Here is a 19,664-nt window from a genome sequence, read left to right as displayed (position 1 = left end):
ATGGGGGATGGGGGTCAGTGGATAGACAGAGTAAGAGGACAGGGTATTTCTTTTCTAAGTTAACCTAACAGGATTCTTACTGAAGGCAGGCTACAGCAATCAGATGTTACCTTGGGAGTGGGAGTAGGGAACTATAGAAAGTAGGGAGTTCTGACTAAATCCGCTTAGTGAGATTCTTACTAAAATCTGGACTCTACAAAGACAGGAACAGAGAAGCTGATACCCAGGCCTAATAGAGCAGAGGGGCTCAGAGGGGCCAGACAAAAGTTTGGTCAAGGAGAGAATCTTTATCCATATGTGTATTAGCACATGAGCTCACAGCCAGCTGAAGAAGGCAGAGTCCAGGTGCTGTTAGGTGTTATGTGTCGGGTCAAATAGTCCACTGTTTTCATCATTAGAATTCAGAGCCCCAAAAGGAATTACCCTGGTGTTGTCTATGTGCCAAGGCCTCCTCCCCAAGTAGTCCCAGACACAATTACTGCAGGGTATGGCAGTCAAGAGCCCACACTCAGAGCCCTCAGGACAATGAGGAATCCCATCTGGTCTCTGCCTCCCCTGTGACCTTGGGGAAGTCACTTTGCTCAGCCTAAGCTGCCCTTCTCAATTTGTTGTTAGGGCTGAACAGGCTTTGTGTGAATTGCTGCCAGTTCTCAGAAGTGAGCCTTCCACGGGTGTGCAGGGGAGAAGGAAGGGAACATGGGCTCAGGCTGGAGACCTGTGGCAAAGAGCCCCCCACCAGGTCTTGCCACGTGCTCTGGTCTCTTGGAGGACTGTCTTGGCCTGAGGGTAACTTTCTGTAGCTCCAGGTTCTCTTGGTAGCTTTTACTGCACTCCCTCTCTGCCTTTTCACCCCAATTCCTGCTTTGAGTGGGATGCTGACATCTAGATATGGGGTCTGTTTGCTCTCTAGCCAAGCTCTGGGGTAGGAAGATTGGCCATTCTGGGCTACGTGGAGAGCACAGAAAATAAGAAAGTCAGACCATCAGAAGGGGAGCTGGAGGTTGGAAGGAGAGACGGGGCCAGCTTCTAGCCTTGTGGGAGCCACTTAATATTTGCTTATATTTAACCAGAGAGACAGACAGTGTGTGCGTTCTCAGTTGTGTCCAACTCTTTGCGACCCCGTGGACTATAGCCCGCCAGGTTCCTCTGTCCATGGGATTTCCCAAGCAAGAATACTGTTGTGGGTTGCCATGCTCTCCTTCAGGGGATCTTCCCAACCCAGAGATCAAACCCTAGACTCCCGGGTCTCCTGCATTGGCAGGCGGATTCTTTAACACTGAGCTACCTGGGAAGGCAACCTAACATCAAAAGATCTTAACGTCTTTGCAGTTCAGTTCAGTTCAGTTCAGTTCAGTTGCTCTCATGTCTGACTCTTTGCAACTCCATGAATTGCAGCATGCCAGGCCTCCCTGTCCATCACCAACTCCCCGAGTTCACTCATACTCATGGCCATCAAGTCGGTGATGCCACCCAGCCATCTCATCCTGTCATCCCCTTCTCTTCATGCTCCTAATCCCTCCCAGCATCACAGTCTTTTGCAGTGAGTCAGCTCTTCGCATGAGGTGGCCAAAGTATTGGAGTTTCAGTTTTAGCATCAGTCCTTACTGTATGTAATTCAGAATGTATTTTTACATAGTTACAATCTGTACATAAGCCCCATTCCCTGTCACTTAACATTTTTAATATAAACATTAGGTTGGCCAAAATTCATTCAAGTTTTTCCATACGATGATGTAGGGGAACCCCAACGAACTTTTTGGCCAACCCAGTATTTTCATGAATTACCACTGTTCATGTTTTTAAATGGGGTTTATCATTATGGATATTGCCTAGATAAAATTCCCCCTCAGCATTTCCCTGAGCATTTTGTTCTGATTTCACTTTTACTCTTATAAATATTATAGTTATGAACATTTCTGTGCACGTGATCCTTGCTTCCTCTTTAGATATGTGGGGTGTGCATTTCCCAAAGTTGAACGGCCGTGTCAACCTATGTCAGTTACTTGTTTTGTTTTTGTTTTTGAAGTATAGTTGATTCACAATGTTGTATTTGTTTCTGGTACACAGCAAAGTGACTGTTATACATATATGTGCGTGTGTATATTGTGTATTTTCTTCAGATCCTTTTCCATTAGAGATTATTATAGGATATTGAATATAGTTCCCTGTGCTATGCAGTAAACCCTTGTTGTTTATTTTATATATATGTATATGTGTGTGTGTGTATATATATATATATATATATATATATATATATATATAGTAAGGTGGTTCAGTCAATCCCAAACTCCTGACTTATCCCTCTCTCTCCCCCTTTCCCCTCTGGCAGCCATAAGTTTGTTTTCTACTTCTGTGAGTCTGTTTCTGTTTTATAAAGAAGTTTATTTGTATTGTTTTTTAGATTGCACAGATAAATGATAACATATATTTGTGTTTGTCTCACTTAGTATGATAACCTCTAGGTCTATCCATGTTGTTGCAAATGGCAGTACCTCATTCTTTTTTATGGCTGCATAATATTCCAGTGTGTGTGTGTGTGTGTATGTATATGTATGTGTGTGTGTGTGTGTGTGTATATATATATATATATATATATATATATATCTCACATCTTCTTGACCCATTCATCTGTCAGTGGACACTTAGATTGCTTCCACATCTTGGTTTTTGTAAATAATGTTGCTTTAAACACTGGGGCACATGTATCTTTTCGAATTATAATTTTCATCTTTTCTGGATATATACCTGGGAGTGGGATCGCTAGATCATATGGTGGCTCTATTTTTAGTTTTTTAAGGAATCTCCATACTGTTCTCCATAGTGGCTGTACCAATTTACATTCCCACCAACAGTGTAGGAGGGTTCCCTTTTCTCCACACCCTCTCCAGCATATGTTATTTTTGATAGACTTTTTGAGGCTAGCCATTCTGACCAGTGTCAGGTGATGCCTTACTGCAGTTTTTATTTGCATTCTCTAATCATTAGTGATGTTGAGCACCTCTTCATGTCCTCTTGTCTTCTCTGGAGGAATTTCTGTCTAGGTCTCCTGCCCTTCATCAGTTGTTTTCTATTCAGCTAGCTTATTCTTCAGGAAGCTGGTTCTGAATCAACTGGCAATTGTACTAGTTTAATTTCAGGTCCATAAACATAAGATTGTATTATTTTCTCCAGCTACGTTGGCTTGTTTAAAAGGTTTGTAGTGGTGCCTCAAAGTGTTTTTTTATTAGTATTTTTAACTGCTGAAGATTTTCCCCTCTATTTTTAATTTTCCCAAGTCATTTCACGCACAGGTAGCATCCTGTTTACTTGGCAGGGCATCTAACTTCACTAAAGTGAAAGGCAATCACTGCAGTGTACAGACTGGGGCCACCAGCATGTTTAATGGCTTGGATATCTGGTTTACAAAAAGCAAATTTGTAGTGTCTACTGAAGTTGCAAAGAGCAGCATATTGGGGGCTGTCAGGTGGAGAAGCTTGTTCAGGAGGATGTTTTGGTTGTTTTCAAGTGGTACTAGATGAGAAGACAGTACCCATACTGTCAGACCTGGGTTTGTACTATCTAGTTGAAAATAAAAAAACTTGAGTTTTCTTTTCATGGTCAATTTTTTTCTATTTATTAAATGTATCATCAAAGATAAAATTCTATACACCATGATTATAATATTAATATATCAAAAGGCAAGTATCCCTTTTGGCACTGCAGGGCTGGAAATTGACGTTTATGTGTGAGCTTTCATCTGAGCAGAATTCTAGGGATATTAGAAAAGCAGTGTCCACCTGAGCACAGGAATCACTTGCTGTGTGGAGACAAAGCACAGAGTTAGGGGACTCAGGCTGTGGGCTTTGTTTGTTGGGTTACGATGGGAAATTCTGAGTTCTGGTCCTGCCTCTGCCATTTAACAACAGTGACCCCAGGCAAGCTACTTTATCACTTTTCCACATCCTCCAAATGGGAGTGAAGTCTGCCTTGGGAGAGAGCAACAAGATAGCAAGTGATGGTGCAAACAGTCCAGAAATGGGAGCACAGAGGGTATGATGTGTGTATAAAGACCCTCTTTCCTCCCATCCGTCTGTTGCACTTTTAAAATATTTTTTAATGTGGATAATTTTTTAAAGTCTTTATTGAATTTGTTACAGCATTGTTCCTGTTTTGTGTTCTGGTTTTTTGGCCACGAGTCATGTGGGATCTTAGTTCCCCAACCAGGGATTGAAGTCGTACCCTTTGCTTTGGAAGGCAAAGTCCCAACCACTGGACTACCAGGGAAGTCCCTGTTGTACTTTTTTAAAAAACAATGACCTGGATGGGGTTAGTGAGTCCATCTCTTGCATGGCAGCCCTGCAACTATTTGAAACCAGCCATCCAGTCCTCACTTCCCAGGACCCTCATCTCCCTTTAGCCTCAGGGTTGGCCCTCCAGGTTCCCAGGGCTCTGAGTGTCCTAGGAGATTCATCTTAGAACACAGCCTATCAAACCTAGGAGCCCTAGACCACCAGTTCCATAGATGCAGTTGTTCCCATGCAGAGCCCTGGGGGGAAGTCACCATCCTTATATTAGGGATTTTTCTAGTAACCCCAACAGTGTTAACTTTTTGGCAGCTATTTCATGGTGACACAGCTTAAGCCCCACTTTTTAATCCATGTTGTTGTTCAACCACATTTTCCTCATCCCAGATTGAGGGAGATTTTCTTTTCTCTACATGAAGAACTTCACATTTAGCCCATTTCACTGGTTGCATTTTGTTCCCCTTGGTATGTCTTCCCTCTCGTGCAGATGTCAGGGGTCCTTCAGCCAGAGCCACAATCTCCCCTAATCCTGTGCTGATCTTGGTGCTTCTTGTCTGACAACCACAAACTCCTTAAAGCCAAGTGCGGCGGTGTGAACAAGGGCCAGTTTGAACAGCCATTGGTCCTCAGGTTAACATAGACATGTGATCAGTTGTTGGGGAAACCATTTGACCAGTTGTGAATTCACCTGCTTGTCATCTGGCATCCTCATTCACTTCTCAGAAAAATGGGGAAGAGCTCAAAACACCCAATGGAGCTTGGATTCATCATGGTGCCAAATTTCCCAGCCCAACAACCAACACTTAAGCACGCACAAAAAGAGAAATGGGGTTTGCTGGAGCTGAAAGCTGGGAGAGAAGGAAAAGCCTGAGACTGGGACTCATAGTGGAGAAGTTGGAGAATTTAGCTGATGGTTAATGAGGACAGGGTATGGCTTTGAAAACTACAACTTTTAGGAAACTGAAAAGAAACAGAAGTTCCTTTAAGAAAGGAGCTAATCTTAACATTCTGTGCTTCTGGGTCTTCCCTCGTGGTCCAGCAGCTAAGACTCCATGCTCAGAATGCAGGGGGCCAGGGTTTGATCCCTGGTCAGGGAGCTAGATCCCACATGCCCCAAATAAGGGTTCTCCTGCCCCAACTAAAGTTCCTACATGCTGTGATGAAGGTCAAAGATCCTGCCTGCCGCAACTAAAACCTTGAGCAGACAAATAAATACAATAATTATATATATTTTAAAAATTCCGTGCTTCCATACAGCTTATAGTATGTTGCTATCTTGCAGTACTGGCTGGCCATATCACTGCCAAGAGCAGGCAACATCCAGGGTCAGAGGTGGGCTTGAAGCAAGTGCTCTAGTCTCTGCCCCCATCCTATTCCCAGGTCTCTCCCTGATAAAGCCCTGCAGTGCTGGGACCAGCGTGAGACACCCTTCTCTCCCCGAGTCTGCTGTCAGTGAGGTCACACTGGTAGCTTGAAAACAGAGATGCCAGAAGCATTTACACCAGAGAAATCAACAAACACTGCAACTGAGCCATCTTTCCTCTGGACTGCTGGTTGTGAAACTCATGTGCATGCTCAGTCACTTAAGTCGTGTCCAACTCTTTGCAACCCCATGGACTGTAGCCCGCCAGGCTCCTCTGTCCATGGGATTTCCCAGGCAAGAATACTGGAGTGGGCTGCCATTCCCATCTCCAGGAGCTCTTCCTGACCCAGAGATGGAACCTGCATCTCCGGCATTGGCAAGTGGATTCTCTACTACTGAGCGACCTGGGAAGCCCATTGTGAAACTCATACAAAGGCATTATCTGAGCCTCTCCTCCTGCCTCCCATCTCTCACCTATGCTTCATTGTATGGCCCAAATTCTATTTTCTAAATGAAAATCTGCCTCTCCACAGGGTGGTATGTTGCTACCACCTCATCTCATTTCCCAACAGCCCTTCAGCACCCTCCTGGCCAGCCCTGTATCATGTCACATGATTTCCTGATCTTACTGTGTCTCCTTTTCCTGAGACCCCAGGGCCCCAGAGGCAAGTCCTCTTCTTTGATCCTCTGACGCCTAGGGGAGACCCCATTAGATCCTGTATCACATTGTGGCTGCTTTGCTTAATCCTTTTCCTTTTTACTGGATGAGTCCCTGCTTATGGGGACCCTTTTCCTTCTTCTGTTTATCTTCTTATCTCTGGATTCTGGCATGCCTCCTGAAACATAGCAAAGCAGAAAGGGAGAGAAAAAAGTGGGGGAAGGAGGAGAAGGGAAGAAGAAGAAAAAGAAGGAAAGAAAAAAGGAAGGGAGGGAGGGGGAGAAAAACCAGCCAGCCCAAATCACTCATGAACTGGCCAGTTAGAAGCGAGGGGAGGGGGATTTCATGAAGGGTTGGGGAAACAGGGGCACCCAGAAGTCACCAGGAGGTATAAAGGCTCTGCCCAGCTCTAGGGCTCAGAGCCCTTGAGCTAGTGAGAGAACAGAGGTTCTGTGAACAAGAAAGGGCAGGTCTCCCACCCCCCGAGAGCCAGCCCCAGTCAGGTGACCTCTGGTCACAAAGTGCTGGAAAGAGAATGATCCGGAGTGGGTAATGTGTGCGGAGGTGGCAAGCTGAAAATGCGATAGAGTCTCAGTAGAGGTTTTTTGAATGACATTGAATTAGAGCTGGCATTAATCACAACCTTCCTGGGTCCTTCCTTTGCAAGGTAGTGGGGAGGGATGCTTGGAGAGGAGGAGAAGGGATTAAACAAGTGATGGATTGGGCTTCCCCAGGGTGAGCAGAATGCTGCCACCCAGTGGGAACTGGGGTTTGAAAGGGCTTGGGCTGGGGAGGGGCACTGCATGGAGCCAGTAGGGCCTGGCTTCCCAGAAACACAGGCCTGGCTCCCCAAGACTGCAAGGTCATTGCCAATTCGTTAAGTGGCTGTTCTCAGCAGGCCTCTGCAGAGGAAAGGCATGTGTTCCCCATTTTGTTGATGTGGAAACGGCAAGAGGAAGTGACTCAGAGACAGAGTGGAAATAAAGTGTGTGTCTCATGACATTCTGGCTTCTGCTGGACGCAGAGGACTGGCCTTTCAACTGTGTCCTGGGGGGCCTCCTTCCATGTACAGAACAGACGATGGCTCTAAGCGTGAGCAGAGGGTTGGAGGTGGAGGTGATCTTTTCAGGTGCCAAGGTAGATGGAGTGGGTTGCACTGGTACTGGAGATAGGAAGGATTGTCACAACCCCCTGAGCCTTGACTTACTGGCTCTGTTTAATCTTTTACAAGCAGACACTGGTATTGGGTTTCTGGTTCTTTCTTCTGCCAAGTCACAGGCATTTAAAAAAATACACGTGCCAGGGAATCTATCTAAGTAATCTCTGATTTTTCAGAAAATTCTCTAGGATAGGTAATGTTAGCCTCCTATCCCAAGAAAGGAAACTGAGGTCTTGAGAGATATCCTTGTCCAGATCACACAGCTGATAAGCAGCAGAGACTGAAGGCCACCACATTGCCTAACTGTGAAATCCCTCGTGAGTAACGCCCCAGACTTGTGCAGCATGGCAGCCCCGAGGACATGAGTTTTAAACCAGGTTCAAATGAGTCAGGTGTCTGTGCTCTCTTCCTGATACTGTGCCATCTTCCTGACTAATGGTGCCCTTTCTCTGCTCCCTGAATCCAGGGCAGAACTTCCAATCCTCAAGACTTTGCCTTTTTCCCTTAGAACTCCCAGTGTCACCTCAAGTCTGGTTGCCCAAGAGGCCCAGCTTCAATGTCAGTTGCCAAAGGCTATTACTGTCATCTCATAAATTAATGAACATTGGAAAACCAAACCAAAAAAAAAAAAAAAGGTGGAAAGACAAAGAATGAAAGACTGCCCCTGCGCCTCAAATGAAATACATTGAGTTTTATGATGGATCCTCCATAGTGTCCTTATTTTTTCTCATTTTTCCAAGGACACAGCAAAATATCACCAAAGGCCATCATCCACCTGCCAGCTGCTGTTTGGGAACTCTGTCCCATCCCAGCCTGACGTCTCAAGGTACAAGGGTTGGTTGGTGGCAGAGCCGGACACTTGGTTGGCAGGACTTGATACCATGGGCCCTCTAATCTTTGGCAACTCGGCAGCCTTAATTCTCTGCCCTTACCAGTTGTGTGATCTGGACAAAGTCACCTCCCTGGACCTCTCTAACATTACCTATCCTGCAGACTCTTTCTAGAGAATGATTGCTTACACAAGCTCCCTAACACACAGTGTGTGTTCAGTAAGATGTAACGTTACCTTGCAACATCTTCAAAAACAAGAGTATGTTTTCCTAACAGAAACAGACTCATAGACTTAGAGAATGAACTCATGGTTGCCAGGGAAGAGGATGGGAAGAAGGGATAGTTAGGGAGTTTGGGATGGATATATACACCTTGCTATATTTATAATAGATAGCCAACAAGGACCTACCGTATAGCATAAGAAACTCTTCTCTATGTTGTGTGGCAGCCTGAATGGGAGGGGGTTTGGGGAGAGAATGGATACATGTATATGTATGGCTGAGTCCTTTCACTCTCCACCTGAAACTATCACAACATTGTTAATCAGCTATCCTTGTTCAGTTGCTAAGTTATGTCTGACTCTTTTCGACCCCATAGACTACAGAACACAAGGCTTCCCTGTCCTTCACTATCTGCTGGAGGTTGCTCAAACTCATGTCCATTGAGTTGGTGATGGTATCTAACCATCTCATCAGCTATACACCAATATAAAATAAAAAGTTAAAAATAAATAAATAAATCTCCTAATTTTCCCCCTGCCCCCTTCAGGCAGGTGAATGTCTCATGTTCAGGAAGAGTGTCCTGTATTTTTTCTCCTGAAGTCTTCAGGGACGCAAAGACTGTTAAGCTTCCGTCAGTGCCCTTGGCAGTTCTTGTCCAAGACGTTCTTAGAGCCAATCAAAACTTTTCCTGTTTTAATTTGAGCCCATTTCCTTGTGTTTGTTATTCTTTGGCTCTGACTTGGGCAGATCTAGGGGCTGGGAGGCAGCCCGGAGCCCACGCTGGCTCACTGCCAGGGTTCTCCCCAGGGTGGTGGGATGGTCTCTGCTCTGCCAGTGCTCACGGGGTCTGGGGCTGGCCGGGATGCAGGGAGAAGGGGTCACCAGGCTGCGGTCCAGGTCTGGACTGGAGGGCAGGGGTTTTGATTCACACAGGGAGAGCCAGAGGATTTTGTGATCATCAAAATCCAAAGGCAAGCTGTCAATGAGAGATTCAAGTTATCAGGCAAAGTCTGGAAGGACAGGCCGGTTGTGTTGTCAGGAAGCATGAGCTAGAGTCAGTGGGTTATTCTCCTGTCTTCCACACTGCGTCCACTGCCATACGTTGGTAGACTGAAATCAGCCGTGGTGGGCTGGGAGAGAAGACCATGCATGAGGCTGAAGGCTGTTTTCTCTAAGACCCCAAAGGCAGGTGACTGAGGCTTTGATTATAGAACGCCTTTCAGTTACTCAGCTTCAGTCCCAAAGAAGAGACTCATTTGGCAGTTCACTGCAGATCTGTACTGACAGCTGGTGGTTTCGGATGCCCTTGACGGAGTTGCCACGTGTCATCAGAGATGTGGGTACCACCTTTCTGGACTGAGGTCTTTTGCCCAGACTCTTAAGTCCCTCCAGGACCTGTCATGACCACATCTTAGCTTGGGAAGGGGTGACACTCTCTAAGCCAGGAGGGTTCAAGACTCTTTACAGATTGGGATGTTCCTTGTTGGGCTGACACTTTTTTTTTTCTTGCGTGGAGTTTGTGCCAATGTCAGTGGTATCAAGGTACAGAGATTTCCCATCTACCCCCTGCCCTCAAACATGCATAGCCACCCTGGCTACCAACATCCCCCACCAGAGTGGTACATTCATTACATTCTGGTGTGTAGTGTATGTTCAATCGCTCAGTCATGTCCAACTCTTTGCAGTCCCATGGACTGTAGCCCACCAGGTTCCTCTGTCCTTGGAATTTTCCCATCAGGAATACTGGAGTGGGTTATCATTTCCTTCTCCAGGGGATCTTCCCAACCCAGGGATTTAACCTGCGTCTCCCGCTTGGCAGGCAGATTATTTACCACTGAGACACCTGGGAAGCCCAGGTCCTTATTAGTTATCTATTTTATATGTAGTAGTGTGTATATGTCAGTCCAAATCTCCCAATTTATCCCTCCCCTCCCCTTACTCTCTGGCAACCAGAAGTTTGTTCTCTACATCTGTGACTCTATTTCTGTTGCATGAATAAGTTCACTTGTCACTCCATCCTTCAGCCCCCAACTCCTAGTCTAGGAATGTCCCCCTAAAATCACAGTCTCTTGTTAGAAGGGAGAGATTTCTCTGTAGGAATGGGTTTTGATGAGAACTAAACTTAGTCTAGAACGGAAGTTCCCAACCTAACCTGAATGTTAGAAACATCCTTGGAAACTTAAAAATACCAATGCCAGACCTCCCCCAGACCACCTTACTGACAATCTCTGGGCATGGGTCTGGATTTATACTTTCTTAACAGCTTCTCAGGGGATATTAATGCGGAGCCAAGGTTGGCATCTCCAGTCTGGTGTCAGACTTCCTTTGCTCCCTTTGAGTATTCCTAAAGCAGGAATAGCTTTAGACCAGTGATAGTAAACCCTGCAGAGCTGTTGTTGGATCAAGAAGCCAGGGCCAATGTTGGCTGAGATTCGGGGTGAACTGAAGATTCCTAGGATACTTATAGTCCATGTAGATATCAACCAAACTGTCGTCAGAACTGGGCTGGGTCTTCTAGGGGCCCAGTCGTACCCCCTAACCCCCTCGACACCCCTCCCCCAGCAGAAAGACCTCTCAGATTGGGATGCCAGGGTGCCATCTGATATGGTGACAGATGCTCTGGGAGATGACTTCCAGTGGGACCGAGGCTGCCAGCCCTGAAACCCAGGCTGGTGGCTGCAGGTGGGTGCGGGCAAAGCCATCAGCCCCCGGCTGGTCCCCTACCTGGATCCTTTTCTGATTTCCCCATCCCACTGCCCTCCAGGCTACCCATTTTCCACTTCTGTTTCTTCCTGGCTTCTCCCCCCTGTCCCTGTTCCTCTCCTGCTATTTTCTACTGTCTTGCTTTTCACTTTTTCTGCTCAGCTGTGCCTTGGAATCATGCTGGGGCCGCCTCCTCTCACAGCTGCGTATGCAAAATGTGGGCCCCTTGCCTAGGAGCCAGTGTGGGAGGAGGAAAGTGATGGGGAGAAGGGGCCCCTCACAGAGAGCACCCGCCTGCACACACCAGATCCCCTGGCTGGTACCTGGATGTTCATTCAGACTGCTCCTTTGCACTTCTGCTTCCCCATCCTCCAAGCTGGATGCCTTTAAGGGGCGTCTTCAGGAGTAGGAGGAGGTGTGCTTGCTGGGTGCTGCCCCTGGGGGGTGAGGCAGGTGGGCCCACGCCCATCGTTTCAGGGCCATCCCTCTGCTGTCTCCGCAGGACTGCGATGTTCTGGTCCTAGCCGCCGTCAGAGAGGATGTCCAGGGTGTCTGAGGCCCTGAGCCGAGTGAAGGTGGGCACATTACGCCGGTCTGAAGGCCCCGCAGAGCCCATGGTGGTCGTGCCAGTAGACGTGGAAAAGGAAGACGTGAGGATCCTCAAGGTCTGCTTCTATGGCAACAGCTTCAACCCTGGGAAGAACTTCAAACTGGTTAAATGCACTGTGCAGACCGAGATTCGGGTGAGTGTGGCGGGCACCACCTGCTCCATCCATTTGTCCGTCTCTCCCTCACTCTTCCTGGGTGGCTGAGCATCTCTGCTTCAGCCTGACAGCTCTCCTGTATCCACTTCCTGGATGGCAGGGACGAGTGAGCACCAGAGGGATGCTCTCCTCCTGCAGCTCTGGGCTTCCTCTCCAAGGCTCTGCTGCTCTAGGGGTGGGGGCAGAGTGTGTAGCCTTCCTTCAAACCCTAGGTCATTTGCTCAAGCTTTGATTTATCTCATTTCAACTTGTTCCTTATTTTTGACATTTGAGGCTCTGCAAGGGATATACATGCTCCCTCTCGTCTCAAAGAGCTCACACTCTCATGGAATTGGAATACACAAGTGATTGCATTGAACACAGAACAAGAGGGATTTTCCCAGACATGCCCTGGATGCTTAGAAAAGGGAGCTGTGGAGACATTAAGAGGATGGTAATAAACTAGAGATGCCCTTGACCAGGGTTGCCAGGCCCTTTCTGAGGCTGTACTTCAACTGGTTCATTCTCATCCAGAGTCACAGAATCTGTTTTGCAAATCCAAGTACCCACAGTCACCAGGGCACCTTGACACCAGAAAGCTAACTCACCTTAACCAAATGTATGAGAGCTTGTCATCAGAAGCAGAGCCACAGTACACCGATTAATTTTAAATGCAACATTTATTGAACAATTCCTATATACATGGGGCTTCCCTGGTGGCTCAGATGGTAAAGAATCCGCTTGCAATGCAGGAGACCCAGGTTCAATTCCCAGGTCAGGAAGATCCCCTGGAGAAGGACATGGCAACCCACTCTAGTATTCTTGCCTGGAGAATCCCATGGACAGAAGAGCCTGGCGGGCTACAGTCCATGGAGTCACAGAGTTGGACATAATTAAGCAACTAACACTTTGCTTTCTTTCCTATATACATGCCTGAATCAACCCCTCTACATTATCTGGTTGAACATTTGCGATAGATACAGCAAGGATATCACTTTCCACTGCTCAGAGTATTCCTTTCTGATGATGCGAAAGTAAGCCAAGGCCAAACTGATTCTCCAGAGATGGCTTTGCTGGGTTTGTCATTTGAACAAAGGAAGCAGGAGGATCTTGGGAACACTCAAGAGAGAGCTGGATGAACCATCTCTAGTCCTTTAATCACCAACCCTGCCATGTCCCAGAAGTCATTTCCCAGACTCAGAAAGCATCTCTTCCAGTCGGCACTGGCAGCAGCCTCTCCACGTCTGTGCATTTGGCTGCCTTCTGTCTGTAACAGCACACGCTATGCTCCAACACACTGAGCCGAATGTAATTGATTAGGTCTCTGTCTTGGCCTATTGTCACAATTGATTCTGGGTTGGTTCTTCCCCCTGTTTCCTGTAACTGATCTGATGAGGGCCTTGTCTGCATCTTATGGTTCCAGATATGTGTGTACAATTGTGTCCCAGGAGAAAGTCCTAGGCACTTTCCTCCAAAAGGATGTTTTCAGATCTCCTTAACTCTCTACTTCTTGAGCCTTCCTTTGAGTATATCATCTTTGCAGATAGCTGATGCCATCTACAATGGGGTTTACTAGTTTAATTTCAGAAGGCAATCCAATTTCCATGTTTGGAGCACCTTCTTGCCCTTTGGGGCTGAAACCCAAAGAGCGTGTAGTCAAACTAATCATTTTAGGATGTGCTCTGTGGTGTGCATGCATGCTAAGTTGCTCAGTCGTGTCCAGCTCTTTTCAACCCCATGTACTGTAGCCCATGCTCCTCTGTCCATGGGATTTCCCAGGCAGGAATACTTGTGTGGATAGCCATCCCCTTCTCTAGGGTGCCTTCCCATCCCAGGGATTGAACCGAGGGCTCCTGCATTGCAGGCAGATTCTTCACCATCTGAGCCACCAGGGAAGCCGTGTTCTGTGGAGGTATGGCGAAAAGGAACCCAAAAGGATTGGTGGATTGTAAGAGGCAGTACTGAAGAGGGCTTTCTAAGAGGAGAACATGGCAAGAACAAAGACAGGGAGGCTGCTGAACAGTGGGTAGTTGGGTTTGGCTGGGGCATGGGTTATATTTAGAAAGGTATCTAGAGTCAAGATCAGAAAGGAAATTGGATGGCAGATAAGGGAGGGCCTAGAATATCAAGCTGAGAAATCTGGGCTCAGACAGGCACTAGAGACACACAGCTTTCAAGAAAGAGAGGCTTTCCTGGAGCCATCTGATGTCTTGCTGGGTGCTTAAGGGGAAAAAATACAAAAGCCTGCAGAAAGGGCGAGGAGACCTGAGCTTAGAAAGAATGGTTCAGGGACTTCTCTGGCATCCAGTGATGAAGACTTCACCTTCCAATGAAGGGGGTACAGGTTCAACCCCTGGTCAAGAGCTAAGATCCCACATGCCTCATGGCCAAAAATCCAAAACACAAAGCAGAAACACTGTTGTAACACATTCAATAAAGACTTTAAAAATAATCCACATCAAAAAATCTTAAGAAAAAATGAAGAATGGCTAGTACTTGAAGTATTATCTGGAGAAGTATAAAAACAGAGGTGGAAAAAGAACAAAAAAAGAAGTGGTAGCCTCCTAGGAGTTTATGTCCCAGCCTTCTGATTTTTCCTGTTTCACATCTGTCCTAGAGGCAACATGTCACCTGCTCACTGAAAATGGCCATGCCTTTAAAATCATCTAGACCTTGAGCTTTATACCATTCCACCCTTACTGGTTGTATGGCCTTAGACCTAACACTTAGCCAACCTGGCCCAGTCCCCTCACCTAGGGACTATGCCTGCCTGTAGCCTCATTGTTAAGGATCAGAGATGGTAGATGAGAAACATCCAGAATATAGCAGAAGCTCAGTCCTTGGAAGTTATTGACTGTGTGGGTATTATGTCTTTACCCTGCTCAAGAATCTCCAAGGGTTTCTAATCGCCTGTAGAATAAAATTAAAATCATTGTCTTTTAGTGTTTATCCACTTACCTGTCATATCTTCAAGTAAAGTAAGATGATCAGATTTGTAGTTTGAAACAGTTTGTAGTGTCCTGCAAGATGTTAGGAAGCACATTCTGGAAAAGGTTTTTTTATGGTTGAAGGAGTTTGGAGATGCTTGCTTAAATAATCCTGAACCAATTCCTTTGTGACAGGACTTCTTAGAATCTTTAATATGCTGTTCTGCATGATGGGTTCTAATAAAGAGCCACAGCAGTGATGTTCTCTTCAGTTCAGTTCAGTTCAGTCCCTCAGTCATATCCGACTCTTTGCAACCCCATGAACTGCAGCACGCCAGGCCTCCCTGTCTATCACCAACTCCCAGAGTTCACTCAAACTCACGTCCATCGAGTCGGTGATGCCATCCAGCCATCTCATCCTCTGTTGTCTCCTTCTCCTCCTGCTCCCAATCTCTCCCAGCATCAGAGTCTTTTCCAATGAGTCAACTCTTCTCATGAGGTGGCCAAAGTACTGGAGCTTCAGCTTCAGCATCATTCCCTTCAAAGAACACCCAGGGCTGATCTCCTTCAGAATGAGCTGGTTGGATCTCCTTGCAGTCCAAGGGACTCTCAAGAGTCTTCTCCAACACCACAGTTCAAAAGCAGCAATTCTTTGGTGCTCAGCTTTCTTCACAGTCCAACTCTCACATCCATACATGACCACTGGAAAAACCATAGCCTTGACTAGAAGGACCTTTGTTGGCAAAGTAATGTCTCTGCTTTTGAATATGCTATCTAGGGTGGTCATAACTTTCCTTCCAAGGAGTAAGCGTCTTTTAATTTCATGGCTGCAATCACCATCTGCAGTGATTTTGGAGCCCCCCAAAATGAAGTCTGACACTATTTCCACTGTTTCCCCATCTATTTGCCATGAAGTGATGGGACCAGATGCCATGATCTTCGTTTTCTGAATGTTGAGCTTTAAGCCAACTTTTTCACTCTCCACTTTCACTTTCATCAAGAGGCTTTTTAGTTCCTCCTCACTTTCTGCCATAAGGGTGGTGTCATCTGCATATCTGAGGCTGTTCTCTTAAGTCAGTCATTTCTTATTTGCCTAAGAAACCCTTTCTCCTATAAGTTGGACAGCCAGTTCTCTAAGAAATCATTTAGGGATCTGTTTTCCCTCAACTCCTACCAAAGTACAGAAAGTATAGGAGAGAGGAAAGGCTGGTGAAAGGCAGAAGAATTAGAAAGCCATGGCTGTAGTGTAGGTGGGATATGATAAACTAAGGGAGTGGCATAGGTGACAAAGACAAGTCAGCATATCCAAGTGCATCTAAACAGGCAGAATCAATAGAACTTGATGATTAACCTGATGTAGGGAGGAAGAGGAAGAAAGGAAACAAGGATGACTCAAGCTTTTGCTTGGGCCACTGAATGGGCGTTGGTACCATTCACTGAGATACCAACAGAGAAAGGAAGGGCGTTCTGAGATTTCAGCTTTATGAGTGTTCTGTTTGACATCTTTATGAAACACCCTCATAGAAGGGCATGGACTTGGAGCTGAGGAGGGAGAAAGGCCCTAGAGATGAGGATTTGGGAGTCATTATGCAGTGGATATCATATGAATAGGTAGGATCACCCATGGAGAATGGGAAGAGCAAAAGAAAGGTTCTAAGTAGGAAACCTTGGGCAATCAACTTCTAAGGGGCTGATCAGTTCAATTCAGTTGCTCAGTCATGTCCGATTCTTTGCAACCCCATGAATTGCAGGATGCCAGGCCTCCCTGTCCATCACCAACTCCCGGAGTTCACTCAGACTCATGTCCATCGAGTCAGTGATGCCATCCAGCCATCTCATCCTCTGTTGTCCCCTTCTCCTCCTGCCCCCAATCCCTCCCAGCATCAAAGTCTTTTCCAATGAGTCAGCTCTTCACATGAGGTGGCCAAAGTACTGGAGTTTCAGCTTTAGCATCATTCCTTCCAAATAAATCCCAGGACTGATCTCCTTCAGAATGGACTGGTTGGATCTCCTTGCAGTCCAAGGGACTCTCAAGAGTCTTCTCCAACACCACAGTTCAAAAACATCAATTCTTCGGCGCTCAGCCTTCTTCATAGTCTAACTCTCACATCCATACATGACTACTGGAAAAACCATAGCCTTGACTAGACAGACCTTAGTCGGCAAAGAGGGACAAATGAAGGAAAAAAGAAGAATCATCCAGAGGAAGATGAAAAGAACCAAGAGAGCAGAAAGGAAAGACAAATGCAGAGGAAACGTTGAGGAAAGAGTGGTTAGCTGTCAGATTCTCAGAAAGGTCAAGTCAGATAAAGCTAAAAATAGATTCATTGACTTTACCAGCAGGTGCTATAATGCTGTTTTTCTGGTCAATTTCAATGAAAAGATGGGGCAAGAAGCCATTGTGCAGTCATTTGGAGAGCAGAGACAGTGAATGTTACCATTCCAGAGAGGCTTTGCTCATGTAAGGAAGGAAAGAGGAAAAGGCAAGAGGAACAGTGTTACTGGCAAAGGAAAGAGCTTTGGCAAAGATCCTGAAGTGACCAATACACCTGTTAGTTTTGAGGCTAAAGGATGTCCAAGGTTGACTAGCTAAACCATGTTAACAATTTTGGATTTTACCCCATCTTCCATGGAGAGCTACTGATATAGTTTAAATATGTGAGTAACATGAGATTGTGTTTTTAAAAGATCACTTGGGTTACACAGTGGAAAATAGATTGGAGAGGGCAAGAATGGATGTAAGAAGATGTTAGGGGGCTATTGTGATGATCCAGATAAGAGATGATGGTAGTTTAGATTAAGACTGTAGCCATGGAGGTGATGGTGGTGATCATGATGGTGATGGTAATCTTGAAAGGGTTGATGGTGCTGGTGGTGGTGATAATGGTGCTGGTGGTAATGACGGTGGTGATAATAAGGATGACATTTATTGTGATGGTGATGGCAGTGATGATGGTGGCAGTAGTAGTGACGATGACGGCAGTGGAGATGGTGAGGATCGATGATGATGATAATGTTGATGGTATTGATGGTGGTGATGATGATGATGATAATGTTGATGGTATTGATGGTGATGATGGTAGTGATGGTGGTGATGGTAGTGATGGTGATGATGGTGGTAGTGATGTAATAGTGGTACTGCTTATGGTGGTGGTGGTGATAATAGCAACTAGCAGTTTTGAAAGTGCATCATAAGCATTATCTCATCAACTTCTCAGAAGAAACCTAGAAGCACACACTACTATTATCTCCATTCTCTATATATGGAGATAAGGTTCAGAAGTGTTAAGCAAATTGCTAGTAAGTGGTGGAAACTGTTTTCAAACTCAGGCAATCTCCTTCCAGAGCCTGCACTCTTAATCACCATGGTCTATGGAGAGAAGTGATTGTAATCCAGAAAATTTAAGAGATGAAAATGAAAGGTTTTGCTAATGAACCAGAGATTCAGAAACAAAGAAGAAGGTGTCAAGAACAGCAGCCCTAGTTCAGGTGGTCAGGGTCCCAACTCCTTAAGGTGAAAGACACTTGAAGAGAAACTGGTTGGAGAGTGGGGAGATCCCAGAACCAGTTGTGGACTGTCAAGTGCAATTGGGATGCTCTAACATTTTCATGTTACGTTATATATGTGAATTCTTCCCTGGTGGCTCAGACAGTAAAGCGTCTGCCTACAATGAGGGAGACTTGGGTTTGATCCCTGGGTCGGGAAGATCCCCTGGAGAAGGAAATGGCAACCCACTCCAGTACTCTTGCCTGGAGAATCCCATGGACGGAGGAGCCTGGTGGGCTACAGTCCGTGGGGTAGCAAAGAGTCGGACATGAATTCACTTTCACTTTCGCTTTCACTATATATGTGAAGATGTTGAGTAGACTGTTTGATACGTGATTCTGGAGGAAAAACTGGGCTGGAGATAGACACTTGGATCTTGTCAGCCTCTGCATGGTGGTTAAAGCCGGGAATGTGGGTAAAATCATCAAAGAAGAAGTCCTGAATAATTTCATCATCCATCCCACAAGGATGTGTTGAGTGCCCCCATGTACCTGGCACCGTGCCGGTTATGGCATGGAAGTAAAATCAAACCCCCAAATACAAATACAATCCCTGCTTTCAGTGGGCTTTCAGGCCAAGGACCCACAAAAATGAATGACATTGACCCCCACTGATGAATGAACCTTTACAAATGGAGACAAGTGCTCCGACAGGAAGACAGAAAGACAGAAATTCTGTGAGAGCACAGAGTACAAAAGAGCTTGGTCTAAACATCAAGGAACTGTTTAGCTATTCATGGCCTGTTTGTAGATGCTATGTTCCAGTCGTGTAGATCCAGACCAGTTTCCCTGCCTGGACTGGGCCCTCCCACCCTCTGCTTCTAGTATTTCTTTCCCCAGCTGGGCTTCATCCTCCGATGGATTTTTCTCCTTGCAGCTCTGTATCTTCTTTCACCATCTTCTCTGCGTCAAAGTACTGCCAGTCCTTTCAAGCTTGCCAAGCACTTGTCCTTCCACAAGAACACTCCAGAAATTCTGACCTCCAAATAGTGGAGGTGTCAGAATTGTGTCTGATGGAATAGAAGCCATGCAGAATGGCCCTGGCACAGTCCACTTGGCAACACATTTCCAAAACGTAGTTGCTACATGTGTACTTGCTGATCTCGTGTTTTCCCCTTTTTTCTCAGCCTCTTTCTGCATAAATACAGTTGCCTCAAGATGTTTTCTCTAGGTTGTTAAAAGCTTTGTAAATAAGCTCTGGCCCCTGTGTTTAGGACCCAACAGAAATTA

General features: G+C 46.0%; 1 protein-coding gene across 11 annotated transcripts in view; it reads left to right on the top strand.

Moving 5' to 3' along the window:
- Positions 1-19,664, top strand: part of PTK2B (protein tyrosine kinase 2 beta) — a 138,062-nt gene that overhangs the window by 59,667 nt on the left and 58,731 nt on the right. For 7 of the 11 annotated variants that reach the window (XM_042243113.1, XM_027964310.2, XM_027964309.2 and 4 more), the window contains one exon: positions 11,721-11,961. In XM_042243113.1, the coding sequence (XP_042099047.1) occupies positions 11,758-11,961 (204 nt within the window). In that variant the 5' untranslated portion in view covers positions 11,721-11,757. Of the gene's footprint in view, positions 1-3,464; positions 7,442-8,203; positions 8,290-11,080; positions 11,198-11,720; positions 11,962-19,664 lie in introns of those variants that run through there. The other 4 variants (XM_042243108.1, XM_042243109.2, XM_042243110.1 and 1 more) reach the window with 3 other exon arrangements.

The sequence above is a fragment of the Ovis aries genome, chromosome 2 (assembly GCF_016772045.2).
Source record: "Ovis aries strain OAR_USU_Benz2616 breed Rambouillet chromosome 2, ARS-UI_Ramb_v3.0, whole genome shotgun sequence".
Classification (NCBI taxonomy): domain Eukaryota; kingdom Metazoa; phylum Chordata; class Mammalia; order Artiodactyla; family Bovidae; genus Ovis; species Ovis aries.
The sequence above is the reverse complement of the archived record's forward strand: the minus strand, read 5'-3'. Positions and strand labels throughout refer to the sequence as shown.